Below are 17,808 nucleotides of genomic sequence, written 5' to 3'. Positions count from 1 at the left end.
ATTGTGTAATCTATAGTGTTCTAGCTCCTGCAGCTTTTATTTGTGGCGTGCTTTCCCATTTCTATCCTTCTGCTATGGGAGATCTGGCTTCTCACGCTTGTACTACCTGCGTTGTGCTACTGCAGTGGCAGCAGTTTGTGCTGCAGTGCTGCCTCTCTGCTTGCCTGCTAACTAAAGATTTTCTTACAACTCTCCAGGTTCAGAGGACGCAGAGGAATTAGGGATCTTATACGCTAACAGAGCGGCGTGCCATCTCAAGGATGGGAACTGCGCACAGTGCATCGAGGACTGCAACAAGTAAGTTACAGATTACGCCAATGTCATACCTCACTGACAGCAAGGAGTCATTGCTGGTGCTACTAAGAAGCAAAAGCACTGAATAGGAAATCACGTCTAGGTTTTCAGGATCCCCTGGTCAGTGTCCCTTATTAGAGGCTGAATGTTCTACACCCCTATGCAGTCCTACCCACTTCTGTTCTCTGCAATAGTTAATATGAGTCACCTGGTAATGAAAGTATGTGGCCGAGTTATCAGCATTCTTAGGATATTGCTCAAGAAATGCACAGAATGTGTTGGGGCATTTACTAGGAGAGAAATAGCCAGAAAGTTCACCCTTTAATTACACCCAGGTTAACGTGCCTCAAGGGTTAATTACTGTAGTGTCTACATGTACATAGCTATGTCCTCACACTCCACTCTTCTAAGGAAAGCTATTTGCTTTTAACATTACTGCAATGCTGGTCAGTCTGGTTTACAGTTCTTAAGAACAGAGGTGTAAATGCACCTTAACCGTACATCTTTGATTTGCATTATTTATGCCAGTTTCTGGCATAAATTATAGTAATGTTGTGGCTGCACCCATTTCCACCAAATAAGGCCGCCTTCACACGGGCGTCAAAATCATGCAAGATTTGTGCGTTGCAAGACTCTCAAATATGAACCCCATTCTTTTGAATGGGGTCTTACACATGAGTGATGTTTTCCTAAATGACATCGTGCTGCGATGCTATGCAGGTAACAAACCTGCGCGTGTGTTTTCACTGGGATGGGCGCACGCGCTGTGATTCGAAGTCTCCCATTTAAAACAATGGGAGAAACTCTGCGATCTTCCTCTGCGTCTGACGGCCGCTGTGCAGGATTCCCTTCTTCCCCCAAGTGATGCGAGGATGTTCTGGCATGAAAACACCTCACATCCTCTGGGAATTCACATAGTGGGGAGAGCGATATGGAGGCGGGATTCACGGCCCCGTATCGCGCTCGGCAGAGTGAAGTTAGCCTAACGCTTATTTATTATTTTTTTTTTATTTTTAGAAAAGTGTTAAAGGGGTTGTCTCGCGAAAGCAAGTGGGGTTAAGCACTTCTGTATGGCCATATTAATGCACTTTGTAATATACATCGTGCATTAAATATGAGCCATACAGAAGTTATACACTTACCTTCCCAGCGCTGGGGTCCCCGTCTCCATGGCTCCGTCTAACTTCAGCGTCCAATCGCCCCATTAGACGCGCTTGCGCAGAAGGGTCTTCTGCCTTCGGGTCTGTCCGGCAGCAGCGGCGTTCTGGCTCTGCCCCCTTCGTGTCATCACGTAGCTCCGCCCCGTCACATGTGCCAATTCCAGCCTCCTGATTGGCTGGATCGGCACACGTGACGGGGCGGAGCTACGCGATGACGCGTCAGGGGGCGGAGCCAGAACGCCACTCGTGCCAGACCGAGCCGAAGGCAGAAGACCCTTCTGCGCAAGAGCGTCTAATCGGGCGATTAGATGCTGAAGTTAGACGGAGCCATGGAGACGGGGACGCCAGCGCAGGGAAGGTAAGTGTATAACTTCTGTATGGCTCATATTTAATGCACGATGTATATTACAAAGTGCATTAATATGGCCATAAAGAAGTGCTTAACCCCACTTGCTTTCGCAAGACAACCCCTTTAAGGATGCCAGCAGGGTCAAAAAGAAACAATTCTGTACACAAGTAGGACTTGCAAAAATGTATCTCTTTTTTTTTTTTTTTTTCACACCAGAATTCTGGCGCATAGCATTTCATAACTTCCTACCAAAATTCATTCCAAACTTATTTATAAAGACCCCAAACCACTTTTACTAGAACAAATGACATTTCACATTGTCAATGAGGAAGATGTGACTTTGCACTATTGCCACGCTCATTCATTTAGCACTTTGGCTGTCTGCATGTTTGTATTTATCAGTATCTTTTGTAACAAGCAGTATGGCCTTAAATGTTGGGGGAGCACGGGGTGCCAGTGTGGTTCGCCCCTGAGGTGCAGGGCAGCCTGCTGAATTGAAATATGGCGTTATTATGCTTTAAGCCTGCATGGTGCACTACACGTATCAATTGGCCTGACAGTTTGCTTGCACCAAAATAAAGCATACGAAGTCCGGAGTAGCCATTCCCCAGTACAGGGTAGGTGTGGAGCAGTCTTTCGTCAGTACTTTCCACCTGTGCAATACTCCTCCATTTTGCACTTTGGGTGTCTGCATTTTGAGGGATGCGTTGTTTTCACCTGCCCTTCTATTTTGCATTAGTACATTAGTAAGTGTATGGCCATTTTCTGTGATTTTTCAGAATTTTTCCTTTTTTCCCGTGATTCTTTTAAAGACTTTCCTGATGCGCACAATGCTACTGACTGAATTCCCCAGTGGTGTTATTAGGGAATTGATAGGCTGAATTGAAAGGGAAAAAAAGTGTTTAAGTAATTAAACTGCTGGGACTCCCACTGTTCCTAAGAATGGGGCTCCATAGTGTCACTGGATAAATGGAGCCATGGCCATACATGCGCACCAACACTCCATTCATTTCAATGGGACCACTGGAGATAGCTGAGTGCTCAGCTATTTCCATGGTCCCATTGAAATGATTGGAGTCGCAACGAACCTGGACTACCACTGCATCATTCGTTCAGAGACACTCCAAATCCCTGTTCTCTGGATCAGTGGGGTTCCCACCGGTCAGACCCCCAAATCCTGCAGATAGGGAATAACTTGTTTTCATGGTAAAACGTATTTAATCTTCATTAGGAAAATGCACATGGCCATGCACAAGTTTTTCAAAAGGGAACCAGTCACTTCCTTGAGGTTTCCATCTCTGAGACCACATCCTATAATGACAGACGCTGATTTCAATAGTGTATCTGTTATGTATGAGTATGCTGTCATTTGGCCAAACTTACATTTTATCGGCTGCAGCACACTGCAATTGCCTTGATTGAGGAGTCAATCACTGATCTCACCAGTTGTGCTGACTTGTACCATACAGAAACATTGGCGCCAGTGCTTGGCTGCAACGGTTCCATGTATTTACAGCATGTCATTGCTCCAGAACAATAAACAAAGATTGTCAGAGACTACTGGAATATAGTCGCTGGAACTGTGGGGGATTTAACCCTTTCCAATCCACTGTCTGACGTCTTAAGACATTATGATTTAAGGCTGTACAGCTCTGATGTTGGAAGACGTCCGTCGGGGTTCTCTTACTGTATATTGCCAGCCTCTCTGCTGTTGGAGTCTATCCAACGTGTCACCTCATGCAGTACTGGCTTTAGCCAGCAGATAGCGCTGTTGTATAACGGCAGAAAAAGAGTAAGCCCCCTGGGAAAACCAGGATACAAATTGGATTGGAAAGGGTTAAGAGGGGAGTAATATTTTTGCTTTTTTTTTTTGTAACATTTTCTGCAGTTTCATTTCTTAAACTCTGAACCAACCCCGTTAACCAATTTGTGTCACGTGACATACATGTACAGTGGATTTGTGCAAAAATTGTATGGAACAGGCTTGGAAGTTGAACCCGGTCTATGGCTGTAAAACACAGCTGACATGTGGCTGCAATGGCTGACATTGAAGATGACTCCTATCTTGGCCATTTAGCACTTCAGATGCCGCTGTCATTGCTGACCGCGGCATTTAAATGGTTAGACAGAGGGATGAGCCCCAAATGCCGCTGCCCACCACCACCCATTCGTGACGATCAGCAGTACATCTTTTGGGAAGGTGTAATATATATTGACATCGTTGGACCAAATCACTGCACTTGAAAAGTAAAAAACAATGTTTAAAAAAAAGTAAAAAATTTTTTTGAAGAATGTAAAAATATATACATTTTAAAATGTAAAAGCCCTTCTCCCCATTTTAAATATTCTAAAGTCTAAACAATAAAAAAATGAAGATAATCGTTATCGCCACGTTCAATATAGTCTGAACTGACAAAATATAGCATTCTTCATCGAACACAATTAAACAGTAGTTCTGGTATTTTTTTTCTTTGTCTTATTTATCACCACTGTCCCCCTACCCTGTCCGTGTGTTTTTTGATACACAGACGGCACGTCCTATTTTTTTTACCATGCACTGTCAGTCTGACGGTGTGCATGGTCTCATAGGCTATAATGGGTCAGTTTTGCTGGCCATGAATTAACACTGGCAGCACCCATGGACCCAAATATGCTTGTATGCTAGAGGCCTTAGGTCTGTAGTAATTTTCAGCCACTGGATCTAAACAGAAATGTTCTCATTCACTGACAACAAGCAGATAATGAAAATGGGGAGGAATTGAAATAAAAAAATAATAATGTAGCAAACATTACCTTGACATTTAACATGTAATGATAACTACTATATACGAAGATGCTCTAAATCAAATTATCACTTTGCACCATTCATGTTACTGATTGCTACACTTGTATATTACAAAATTGAGACCTTTTCATTGTCAAAGGATTGAGCTTCAGTTACATGAGGCTAGACGATCCCTTTAAGGAAACATCTGCCAGGTGGTTGTTTTCTGTATCATTGTGTAGATGACAGCTGTGGGATGTAGAGCTCAGGCATACCTGGAAATCTGTTGCTGTAGATGGCCCAGAATAGGGAGTTTTAACCCCCGTTCCCCCGTAGGACTGATTACAGAACAGGAAATGGGGTTTTGGGCAGCGGTCACCTGGGGATCGGCCTTGAACATCAGTGCATCTTTGTCCAAGAGCTTGATTGTGTAAGGATTGCAGTGATTATATAGTAAAGACCTGATTTAATGCATTCGAATAAATTAATTGTGATGCGAATTAAGAGGGAAATGTGGTTGATTTGACCAGAGTAGACCCACTGTTCAGCTTTTAGAAAGTGCACCACTTCTTAAAGGGAACCTTTTTCCATGGGCCCGCACCATAAACTGCTGCTATTCGGAGAGGTGATGGGGAGATGTACTGTGTTTTTTATACTCGCCCGCTCCCCCATTCTCACGCTGTCCGCCAGTGAAGTCTGAGCGCTGTCTAAAAAAGAGTTAGATTCTCAGATTGTGTGTAGACTTCACCAGCAGACAATGAGGAAGCGGGGGGAGTATAACTTAGTTTATATTGTTGTTCCAAGATAACATGTTCTCTTAAAGGCTGTATTCACACGGGTGATATTCACATGCAAGTTCTGTCCGAGTCCAAAATGGATAGAACTTGCATGGAAAAAGAATCCATTCATTTGAATGAGTTAATTCACACACATGCAATTTTCTCCCCTCCCCCCTCCCTTCATTTGGACTAATAGTCAGTTTGAAAAATTACTGCATGTCCTGTTTTTGTGTGATTCTTATTCAAGAATCGACCACTCTTTTCTGGGAGCATTGAAAAAACTTTTAACACATGTTACTATGGGGGCCACATACAAAAAGAACGAGGAAGTGCAGAGTAGTGAGAAAGGCAAATGAAAAACTGATTTAAATCGTGCATGAAAATTGCAGAAACGCATACCATGTTTCCCAGAAAATAAGACCCTGTCTTATTAATTTTTGCCCCAAAAGACGCACTAGTTCTTATTTTCTGGGGATGTCTTATTAGACTTACTTAGCAGCCGTGGGCCTCCCACTGGTCTCTGGAACTCCGGAGCGCTTGCTTGCCGTTCTCAGCCACCAACAGAAGTTCGCTTCCTGGTTCGAATTCATAAATCCCGTCTCCAGGAAGCGATTGCTCTGCATTGATTGGCTGAGCAGCTTTCTAAGAACCAATCAACAGCTACCACATTGTGAAAGCAGGATTTTTGAATTGGCTGAGCAGCGTTCGTCTCTGCATCTCCAGCGGCGATAGCGATGTCTGCTGCGGAATGAGGAGAAGCCACAGAGCAGAGATGCTGAGATGGATGCCGCTCAGCTAATTTAAAAATCCCGTCTCTGAAACACGATGGCTGTTGATTGGTTCTTCGAGTGCTGCAATGGTTGGCTGAGCAGCGCTCAAAGAACAATCACAGCCATTGCAATGCTTAATCGAGCACGGGATTGATTGGCTTGCAGTGCTTGAGAACCAATCGGAGCCATCACTACCTGGAGGCAGGATTTATGAATACCAGAGCCAGGAAGTGATCCTCTGTCTGCATCTGAGGACTGCAAGCAAGTGCTCAGAAGACCAGTAGGAGGACACGGACTGCAGCTGCTAGGTAATGTATTGTTTTTTTTTTTGTTTTTTTTGTTTTTTTTTATGTAATTCACCTAGGGCTTATTTAGTGACCAAAATCACTCTCCGTCTAATGCGGATCTGTCTGGTTTATTTCATAGGCGAAAAAGCATTAATTGGAGTATACAGGTCTTGTAGACCATGCTCCAGTTGTTCTCTTGGGGAGATCAAAGCCCTGACAACTTCCATATTGACAATGCAAACTGTGCCTGTAGGCGTTGCAGACAGGCGGAAGCCGTAGGTCTTGTCATGTACATATTTTCAACCATATACATAAGTAAATTACTGTCACCCCCGGCAAATAGCTGATTTTGACAGGGGAAGCTATTGCCAGCCAGACACTTCTGCTGCATGGGAAATGTAGTATTACAATACAGGCATGCAAATGAACGTTCCATCCTTGTAATGCAAGGATGCTTTAAAGTCTGCCAGAATGGGAGCCACTCGTGGGGTGCTTTTACAGGGTCTAATGCAATATCTGTGTAAAAACTCGGATTACTATTGCACTTGCAAACCTACTATTTATTAATGCGAGTTCAATGTGTTTTGCGCAAAAAACGTATTGATCACAATGCTGTACTTGTGATTTTCATATGTGTGAAAATTTTATGTACTTCTAATAGGAAATAATAAAATTGCATCGCATTCGTGTGAAAGTCGCATTAACACGTAAGTGCGATGCGATTTTTAATTTTTCTCCCATAGGAAGCATTGCTATGAGAAAAAAACCGCACATGTGGATACACCCATTTAATATAACTAGACTGACCTGATCTTTGGTTCACAAACATAATATGTTTGGAAAAATGGTTGTAAATGCTTAAGGCCCCCTGTCCACAGGTGTTGCGAAGTCCCACGGCAGACCTCCGCTGCGGGAGCCGCCGCCGAATCTCCGCCGCTCAGCCCTATCTGATAGATAGGCTGGCCGCAGAGAATCGGGCAATTCGCAGCATGCTGCGAATTGTGTGCCGCGAGCGGAGAATCACCATGATTCTCCGCTCGTGGGCAGGGGCTGGCGTTTTCCATAGCAATGCTATGGAAAGCGTCGGCCGGTGTGATTCACCGGCGGTTTACCGTCAACGAATGCACGTCCGTGGACAGGGGGCCTTAAGAACTGACTATTTGTATTGGCAAGGACTTCAGGGTAAACTACATTTTCAGTGTACCAACTTCCATCTTAGCGCACCCCTTGAACTGTCTGCTGCCCACAGCTTGGTCTTCTATGTTTTGGGGACATGGCAACAGTCAAACTGCTAAGCACTCGATTGGAATGTCTCTTAGCAGCGCTTGACTCTCCCTAGCGGCGTTGTTGGCTGAAGCACAACGGCGCCGCTAGACTTAACATAGGAACTTTGACCTTCCCTAACAGGTCACTCAATGTATCAGAAAGTCCAACGCAGTAGGTCAATTTTTTAGATGTAACCAAACATTGAAGATCTCGTAGGTAATATCAGCATGTCCAGGAGCAGCATGTGGGTCAGCGTCCATAATATGTCATTAGTTGCAGTAATGGAGGCCCATGACTGTCAGGGCCCTGACTTAAGGCAGGCAGGCCACTGCTGCTGAAATCGGGAACCCGTAGGCAGAGTTCACGAATTAGCGGACAAGTTTGGATTAAGGCCGCTTTCACTTCAATTGTGTGATTTTGCTGTGATGCGTTAGCGCAAGAAGACACATGTATGTGAAATGGCTGGGCAGCAGCATTAATTGGCCAATTCATATATCCCCCCTCCATAATGCGATTGCTGTGATTAGCTCTTCGGCCACTGCTCAGCCAATCAATGCAGCGCTTGATGAAACAATCATAGCCATTTCTTTGGTTCTCGAGCGCTGTTCAGCCAACCAATGCAGCGCTGGATAAACCAATCAGAGCCATTGCATCTTAGAGGCGGGATTTATGAATCCCACAACCAGGAAGTGATCTTCTGTGGGCAAACGAGGACTGCAGGACGTGTTGCAGAGCTCCAGACAGCAGCGGGAGGACCTGACCCAAGCCTTTTGAGTATTTCCTTTTATTTTTTGGAGTGCAGCCAGGGCTCTACCTTCTCTCGATTGAACAGCAGTGATGCGTGAGTTATCACATGAAAAAGCATCACTGATGCTACAAAATCATGGGGACAAAGCTGCAACATCGCCTTGATTTTGTAGCGGCGACATCACCGATGCTCGTATGAAATCCCCCACTGTTCCAGTGCTGCCTCTCACTTGTCTTTGTTTTCCATCACTGCAGCAATTATGTATCCAACTTCCCACATTACTGCTGGACCACTTATTGACTGTAATTGTCACACCGATTGGCTGCAGCGGGCATTTGAGGACTCTGATAGTAATCGCTGCAGCGCCGAAAACCAAAACCATTAGGGAGCAGCAGTAGTAGGATGGAAGGAGATAAAATACTTGATTAGTGCTTCTATTGTTATGTCATGATTGCTGACGTTTGTTACATTTTTCTTGGGTTTCGGAAAATGCCTTTAAAGTGGTGTCGGTACCAGTGCCGCAGTGCAGACAAACTGTGATAATGCCGCCAACATCTGGGCACAGAAGGGAGCATTACACACAGGGAAATAAAAATAAAAATAAATCTTGGTATTTGTATAGCACCAACGTATTCCGCAGCGCTTTCAGGTAATTATTGCTTATTACTCCCTACCAAGCTGGGTTCTCATTTTACCAACCTCGGAAGGATGGAAGGCTGAGTCAACCTTGAGCCAGCTACCTGAATCATGCGGGGATTGAACTTGCAACCTTCAGGTCGTAGGTGAGAGCTTACACTCTGCGCCACACGAGGCTCATTTGAAGCTGATCTGCTATTGGGCATCGGGGGCCAGTGGCAATTTACTTTTCTTTAATCTCCATGTTTCCATCAGACACACATTTGATTCAAATGTCTCCACTGAAGTTACTAAAAGCTGCATGTAAAAACCACAGTTTTACATGCAGTGTAACAGGTGACAGGTGTGGAATATGATACTGCTGATTGAGAGGCTTCACCCCAGTTCAGGTGAACAAACAATCTTTTACTGAGTGTCCGATAAAGAATAATATGACAATAACATACAACACTATTATTTGGATACAATGCAAACCGTTTACTAATGTTTGATGCATGCTATTCTTGTCCGTACTCTGCAAATAGAATGTCCTGAATATCATGCAGGTTATATAGACTTATTACAGTCAATAAATGGTATGTGCAAATGGCACAGATGATGGTTGAAAATAAGTCTCCTCTGAAGTAAATTGGTCTTGCAGGAACTTTGCATATTTCAGATAACAGATTTATTCATTGGCTTAACCAGTCACTGTTCCATGGACAGATTATTGGCACAGTATCTTTTGGGGAGGCTGTATAGTGATGAAGTCAAAGCAGTCCGTTTTACAGGTGAAGAGCCTGGGTATATGATTACACAGCACCGAAACAATATCCAGATACTGGCTGTATCTGCTCTCACTGGGGGTCTGTCTCCCAGTGTAAGTTCACAAATTGCCATCTATAATTGCAGCTGATGGGTATTACCTTGCACGATCAGCAGACTTCCCTCTAGCTCTTGCGTTGCAGCAACTGGCTAGTGCCGCCTCAAGAATCTAAGTTGCTCTCTCTGGTACAGGAATACTCAGCTCTCTAGTAGCACTGGGGCAGCTCACTCCTCACAAGGCACGCTGCCCTCTGTAAAAACTGCTGAGTCACACCACAGCCAGAGAACAGGACCTGCCTTTTATACCCAGCCCATCAGCCAATCAATGGGTTACTCACTTACTGTTAATCCATAGTAACAAATTTAACAAAAACGGGCATGTGACCTCTCTGAAGGTTCTAGATGAAACCTATATAAAGTCCTGCAATAACTATTACTGTGTTAAAAGGGTATATTTTCCTGTGCGAAAATCAGAGTTCTATATTCAGGCTACGAATCCAAACACGGCAAACAAAATTGTCTGCCAGGAAAGATAATGAAGTTATAGACATCATAAGAAAGTAGAATATATAATATTGTACCATTTTGTTACAGTGTATTGACCATTAAAACCATGGGCCTCATTTATCAACACTGTCTAATGTGACAATATATTCAATTAATGCAGAATCAAAGAAAATCTGCCTGGATGGTATTCCAGAATGTGACAGACAAATGGCTGGGGAAAATGAGATCAAACAACTTTGAACAGATTGTGACCAACATGTTGAAATGATACAAAGATTTGGGATGCAACATGTCCCTCAAATTAATTAGGATGTACAGTTTATAAGGACATCTATAAAACATGTAATTGCAAGTGTATGTACACTTCTTTATTATACTGTTAAGGTTATTGTCTGTAAATCTGTTCATGGCAGTCAAAATCTAAGCACAAATTTGGAATCTGTGATAATATACATACTGTGTTTCCCTGAAAAAAAGATCTATTCAGAAAATAAGCCCTACCCTGATTTTTCAGGATATTCGGGATGACTTCAAATATAAGCCCTATCTCAAAAATAAGCCCTAGCTGAATTACATTAAAAAAACTAACAATGCATTACCTAGCAGCTGTGGTCCCTGTCCTCCGGCGTGCTTGCTTGTAGTCCTCAGCCGCTGACAGAAGATCGCTTCCTGGTTCTGGGATTCATAAATCCCGCCTCCAGGAAGCGATGGCTCAGATTGGTTCTCGAGCGCTGCCAGCTAATCAATGCAGCACTCAATGAAACAATGTGATGCCTATGATTTGGTTTTTCAAGCACTGCGTTGATTTGGCTGAGCAGTGCTCTAAGAACCAATCAGCAGCAATCGTGTTGTGGAAGCTGGATTTTTTAATTGGAACCAAGAAGCGAAATTCTATCGGTGGCTGAGGACTTAAAGCAAGTGCACCGGAGTTCTAGAAACCAGTGGGAGGACCCCGGCTGCTAAGTAAGTCGGCGTTCATGTTTGCATCTCCAGTGGTGATATAGCAATGTCTGCTGCGGAGTGATGAGGAGCCGCTGCCGGAGATGCAGAGACTCTGCTGAGACGGATGCCGCTCAGCCCATTCAAAAATCCCAGCTGTACAACGCGGTGGCTGTTGATTGGTTCTCAAGCTCTAAGAACTAATCAGAGCCTTCATTTCCTGGAGGCAGGATTTATAAATCCCGGAACCAGGAAGCGATCTTTTGTCGGCGGCTGAGGACTACAAGCAAGCGTGCCGGAGACCAGTGGGAGTGCTCCGTGCAGAAAACAGCTGAATGCACAAGACAAGCGGGTCCACCCGCTTGACAGCTGGACGCTCCCAGTGGGGAATAGCTGGAAGCAGAGAACAACTGGCCCCCACTTGTCCTCTGCATCCTCCGCTGGGAGCACAAATTGATCGCTCAACGTTTGAGTGATCACCTTGCGCTGAAATGACACAACGATTATTGCTCAAAAGTCGCTCAAAAGACATCTTTTGAGCGATAATTGTTGTCTAAATGGGCCTTTAGAAAAACGTTTGTATTTGAGGAATTTATGTTGGTTTGCACATTACATTTCTATTGACATTCGTGTTTAGACTAAGATTGTTTGCCAGCCCTGTGATCTGAAACTTGCTTTGACTCAATACCTTAAGCTTTAAAAGAGGACCTGTCTCCTGACCCAACCCTTTGACACAGCAAATGGTAATGCCCAGTTGTCAATTAATTCATACGTTTCCGGGAAGGAGGACATATTCACATTTGCGTCAGAGGCTTCATTTGGTGTTCCCAGCAGAGTTCTGGCATGAAACCCCAGATGAAATAGTACAGCATGCTGTGCCTTTTCATCCCAAAGAATATGGGACAGCCTAGCAGAAGTGAATGGACCCTATTATAGTGAATATGGTCTGTCCAGCGTCATTTAATTTCCTGCTCCTGTACTAGAGCATTAAAAAGGGAGCCTGAACACAGATGTGACCGGAGAGGGGGCAGGTCCTCTTGAGTGACGCCACACTTTACGAGAATACAATCTTTGTAACATCTCTTTGTATTTTGAGATATTTTATGTAATGTTTTTACTGTGCACTTGAGAAAAATCTGTGGTTGCTACCTGGAAACTGTCAAGAAGCTGCTGTTGACTGATTCCTGTTCTTATGTGTCTCATAGGCCAAATGCACGCGGCCGGGTCGGATTCCGACTGCAAGATCTCTCAGCGGAATCCGACCCGGTGCCCCGGCAATGACCCCTGCGTACCTGTCGTCTTCTCTGTGCTGTGGATGTACCGCCTGGCACGCCACCGCACATGCATAGTGCAGAGAATGACGCATCGGTGATGACGCAGATCTGCGGCGTTTTCGAAATTAACATTTCGGAATCGCCGCAGGACGGATGGCTTCCATTGACTGCAAGGGAAGTCGTCCATGCGAGGCCCACACTAGAATAGTACATGCCGTAATTTTCTTCTTTTTTTTTATTCCCCCCGCAAGCGGAAAATTGCGGTTTATTTCCGTTCGTGGGCATGAAAAAGCGTTTTGCATTTGCTGCTGGATCCGGAGGCGAACGCTCGCTCAGGATCCCGTGGTGCAAATATGGCCATGTGCATGGGGCCTTAGGCCACTCTCCTCACACATCTATTCAGTTAAACATCCCTCAGAACCACAGCATTTTACCGCGATTATGAGCAGCGTTTTTGAACGCATGTTGCAGTGCTTCCTAATGCCCCCGATCATTGTGATAGGGTGCATAAAAAATGTGAAAATGCTGAAAAATTGAATAGACAGCACTTGAAAATCTTTCAAAAAAGTTCGAACGCAGGTCTGAGAAGCCCCGTTAATATCAATGAGTGTCGTACTGCGGTTAGCGCAGTGCTCAGGACAGCGCAGTAAAAAGCAGTGTGTGTGAGAGGGGGCCTAAGAAGTACCACTTGTGGGTTGTGGACCTTATTGGTTCATTGACAGATTCATTTTCCTTGCAGTCCAATGAGACTTTTGGATGTGCATGTGTTAATGAACATCAGGTATTGTGTTAGTGAGTCACACTGTGATATGCTCCCTGGCCATGGCAAGTATAAAAATGAGGCCTTAATAATCTCCATTTCTGTAATCTTTTGAATAATGTTAAGCGAACTGAAACAGTCAAACTCTGTTTTGGGTCGAACTATGCTACAAGTTCAGTTTGGTGTGAACTCAAATCTCTGGCACTTTGTCTCGGCCAAACCCACTAAAATGTATTTTTCTTTCTGTTCTCTTTCTTCTCCACCGCCACCTTGTCCTTTTCTGCCACCACCTTCTTCCTTTTCCTCTCCACCTTCTCCTAGGAGTATTATACAGGTCGTTTTATGGTTGTTAGATAGTGCTGTACACTAATTTTACGGGGTATTGGTGAAGTTTGGGTTTGGTTCAAACTAATTCAGACTGAGCCAAACTTTTTGTCCAAATTCAGCGAACAGTCGAACATTTGAAAAGTTCTCTCCTCAGTATTTTTGACCCTTGCTTTAAAAGGTTGTTTCACTTGGACAACCAATTAGGACATACGGACATCACAGAAGGGTCCCCTGATACTATCAGTGTATCCGGCTGTGGCAGACCTGGCCTGTCTGTGTATTATGTGGCCAGCAGGATATGGAAGGTGTCCAATGGCTGCATTTCCTAAGTATGACTGCCAGAGTAGTATGCACAAAATTATTGCACTATTCAATAGAAGAAAATAAAAATGTTATTCCTTAGAATTTACTTTTCATTATTCTCTCTACTACCATTGTTTGCTTGTTTTCTCAAATGTTAATATGAAACTTTTCTCTACAAAGGGCCCTGGAACTTCAGCCATTTTCACTAAAACCACTTCTGCGACGTGCAATGGCAAATGAGTCCCTTGAGAAATATAGACAAGCTTATGTGGACTATAAAGTTGCCCTTCAGTTAGACAGCGGGATGCAGCTGGCTAATGACAGTATTAACAGGTAGGTGATTAATGAAGTAGAATGTAATACGGTTGGCATGTTGGCCTGCACGCTGTTTATGTTCTCAATGACGCACGTCTCTCTTTCATCACTGTCCATTGTTCCCAGTCCTCTGTCTCTATCCGTGTCATAGCTGTGAAGGTGCAGAGTAGTGCCCTGGTACATGAAGGGGGGCAAAAGCCTTACTGCTATGTAAGAAAACACCACCACTATTAATATGTATTATTAATAATATTACTAGTGTACAGGGGAGAAGACAATAGTTATTGGTAGAAGGTGCTTGTCTTGTGATGGCAGCAGGGTTACTGTAGGTTGTAGATTTGTCTGTAGAGGAGGGTTCTCAGGTTCCTTTGGAAGCTTTCTCAGGTGGTGGAGAGTCTGATGGGTTGAGGTAGTGAGTTTCAGAGCATGGCCTAATGTGCATGGGTGGATCGGATTCTGCATTCGGGAGCCTACACCCTGCCCAGGACTGAGGAGACTGTTCAGGTCTTCTAAGTGTTGTCCGGGTCTTCAATTTCGAGGTCTGCGGATGCACCGACCAGCGCGCATGCGCAGTCCTTTTTTCCCCCTTGAACTCCTGCTTTTCCGCAGAATCCTCGGCCCATCTGCAATTCAATTGTGGACGGACCGCAGATCAGATGGCTTCCATTGACTTCAATGGAAGCTGTCAATGTAGGATCCACACTAAAATGGAGCATGCTCCAAATTTTTTTTTTTTAGACCAAAAGGTCTACAGGAGAGTAACGGGGGGAGATGGGTAAGCCAGGCCACAGAGTTGAGGATAGATTGGAGGGAAGCCACAGAGCAGGACTCTAGGCAGGAATAGCATTTTCGTCGACTCATGTGTAGTAATGGTATGAATGTATAGAGCACTACTTATAATGGGTCAGATTTACGAATACTATCTAACAGTAAGACTGTCCAACCTTAAGGGATTCTGTCAGTAGAACCTGGTGACAGAATCCCTTTAAACTAGACAGTCTTAGAATGTACCATAATAATCACAGTAGTTCTACTAAATCTTTAGGCTGCCTAGTCTTAAGCCCCATTTACACTGGACGATTATCGCTCAAAATTTGCTCAAACAATGTATTTTGAGAGATAATCGTTGCGTGTAAATGCTATTATCGTTAGCTTGTCGGCCGAACAATGATTTTATGTTGAGCTTAAAATCCATCATTCGGCCGGGCAGCTGATAGCAGGGACCGCACGCTGTGATTCTCCATGGAAGCGCTGATCACATTGTTTTCAGCTGCAGTCCCATGACAGAACAAAGGGGCTGTATGCAGATAACAGACCACCTGCTGTTCTCTGAATACAGGAAAGGGAAGCTCATTTACATGCAAATGAAGCAAATAAGCATTAGTGCCCATCAGCAGCTTATGCAAAATGATAACTCAAATCATTCTCCATATCTTTTGAATTCATTTTGAGCAATCATGTTTGCGTGTAAATGGCGCTTAACTTTTATACCAGCCGTTGGCATAGTTTAGACCAACAATTGCAACAAAGCCTGTTGCAATTTTTGCCTCCCAATGTTGACTCATGTCACCACTTAGTCGAATAGGTCATAAAGTGTCCGAAAGTGTCTAAAAAGACATGATAATGTGTTGCAGACTATGTAAGCCAGTTTTCTGGTGTAATTTATGCCAGACAACTGGTGTATTACCAATAGTAAATCTGCCCCAATGTGTTTTTGTTGGTGGGGTTTTGATTTCAACATGCTCTAGTTGTGGATTTTCTTCTGGCGTTTTTCTCATATGCTTCTATAGAAGACTTGAAAAATGCTAGAAAAAAGTGCATTTACAGATGTAGCAAATTGAAAAACAAATATATAAGATATCACTGTAAAGAATAAACCCTGAACTACCATAGAAATCTCCCCTCAGCATTTCTTTACTTCCACTAACTTGGGCACACTGCTCCCCCCCCCCCCCCCCTTGTTTTGGGGCTCCTCCCCGCTTCCTGAACCTGGACATTTATGGCATATCCACAAGACATAACATAAATGTCTGAGATGGGAATACCCCTTTAAAGGGATTATATCATCTATAGTATTTTTCTAATTAAAACCAGATAGTGAAACTGTTTCCATTTTTCCAATGTGTTTTTTTATTTTCTGATTTGTAGATATTTAAATTCTATTTTCTGTACAGGACTATGGGGACGGCCATTTGCCTGAGCTTCAGTTAACAGCATTTATAGATACACCTTACAGCAGTCTCATGGATCATAGACATAATGTACATGAACTAACTCATTACAGAGATCACTGTGCAGGGAGAGGAGGAGGGGAGCTGTGACCAACACGTATTGTGACTGGTCGAAACTGCGCTTATATATATCAAGATCGTAACATCGAAATGTTACAACAAATGACCAAAAATTGTTTAAAAGATGTTTAGCATTAAGACTTGATTTATACAATAGGTAATATTCTGATGACACATTCCCTTTAATTATGTTCTTGCTGTTTTCACCCAATATTGAAGAATGAATTAAAAGCAGCTTTGTCTGGAAATTCTATAAATGGTTTTGCTCATTATTGCACAAGGTGCTCCCAATTACCCTTTATTGGGCATCTTATGGCCGAATCAGATGCTATTTTATATTGATCGTTTCCTTTGTCTGTTTTGGAACAGAATCACAAGAACATTAATTGACCTCGATGGGCCCAACTGGAGAGAGAAACTTCCCCCAATCCCACCAGTGCCCGTGTCCACCCAATTAGAGCATCAGGAAAAGCACATGGCTGCCATGAAGAATGCCCGCTCAGAAAATAGTACAGGTAATCTGCTAATACAACGCCATACCGTGTCTTCTGATGTCTTTTAATATGCTTCTATTAATGTTTTGCTATCTAGGAGTATCGGCACGGGTACAGGCTCCTAGGTTACGTCTATGATAAAAATGTTACTGTTTGTTAAAGGGGTTGTCCCGCGCCGAAACGGGGTTTTTTTTTTTTCAATAGCCCCCCCGTTCGGCGCGAGACAAACCCGATGCATGTGTTAAAAAAAAAAAAACGGATAGTACTTACCCGAATCCCCGCGCTCCGGTGACTTCTTACTTACCTTGTGAAGATGGCCGCCGGGATCTTCACCCTCGGTGGACCGCAGGTCTTCTGTGCGGTCCATTGCCGATTCCAGCCTCCTGATTGGCTGGAATCGGCACACGTGACGGGGCGGAGCTACGAGGAGCCGCTCTCCGGCACGAGCGGCCCCATTCAACACGGAGAAGACCGGACTGCGCAAGCGCGTCTAATCGGGCAATTAGACGCTGAAAATTAGACGGCACCATGGAGACGAGGACGCTAGCAACGGAACAGGTAAGTGAATAACTTCTGTATGGCTCATAATTAATGCACAATGTACATTACAAAGTGCATTAATATGGCCATACAGAAGTGTATAACCCCACTTTGTTTCGCGGGACAACCCCTTTAAGCACTTCTGTCACTTCACTATGAATTTTTTCCCCCCACTTTATTACGCATGGTAAATGGTATCTG

The 17,808-nt window shown here is 43.9% G+C and overlaps 1 protein-coding gene across 2 annotated transcripts in view; it reads left to right on the top strand.

Moving 5' to 3' along the window:
- Positions 1–17,808, top strand: part of SPAG1 (sperm associated antigen 1) — an 84,669-nt gene that overhangs the window by 49,596 nt on the left and 17,265 nt on the right. For both annotated transcript variants that reach the window (XM_066578387.1, XM_066578388.1), the window contains exons 12-14: positions 198–297; positions 14,148–14,300; positions 16,943–17,088. In XM_066578387.1, the coding sequence (XP_066434484.1) occupies positions 198–297; positions 14,148–14,300; positions 16,943–17,088 (399 nt within the window). The remainder of the gene's footprint in view (positions 1–197; positions 298–14,147; positions 14,301–16,942; positions 17,089–17,808) is intronic.

The sequence above is a fragment of the Eleutherodactylus coqui genome, chromosome 9, assembly GCF_035609145.1.
Source record: "Eleutherodactylus coqui strain aEleCoq1 chromosome 9, aEleCoq1.hap1, whole genome shotgun sequence".
NCBI classification, from domain to species: Eukaryota; Metazoa; Chordata; class Amphibia; order Anura; family Eleutherodactylidae; genus Eleutherodactylus; species Eleutherodactylus coqui.
Note: the sequence above shows the minus strand (reverse complement) of the source record. Positions and strands in the feature narration are given on the sequence as shown.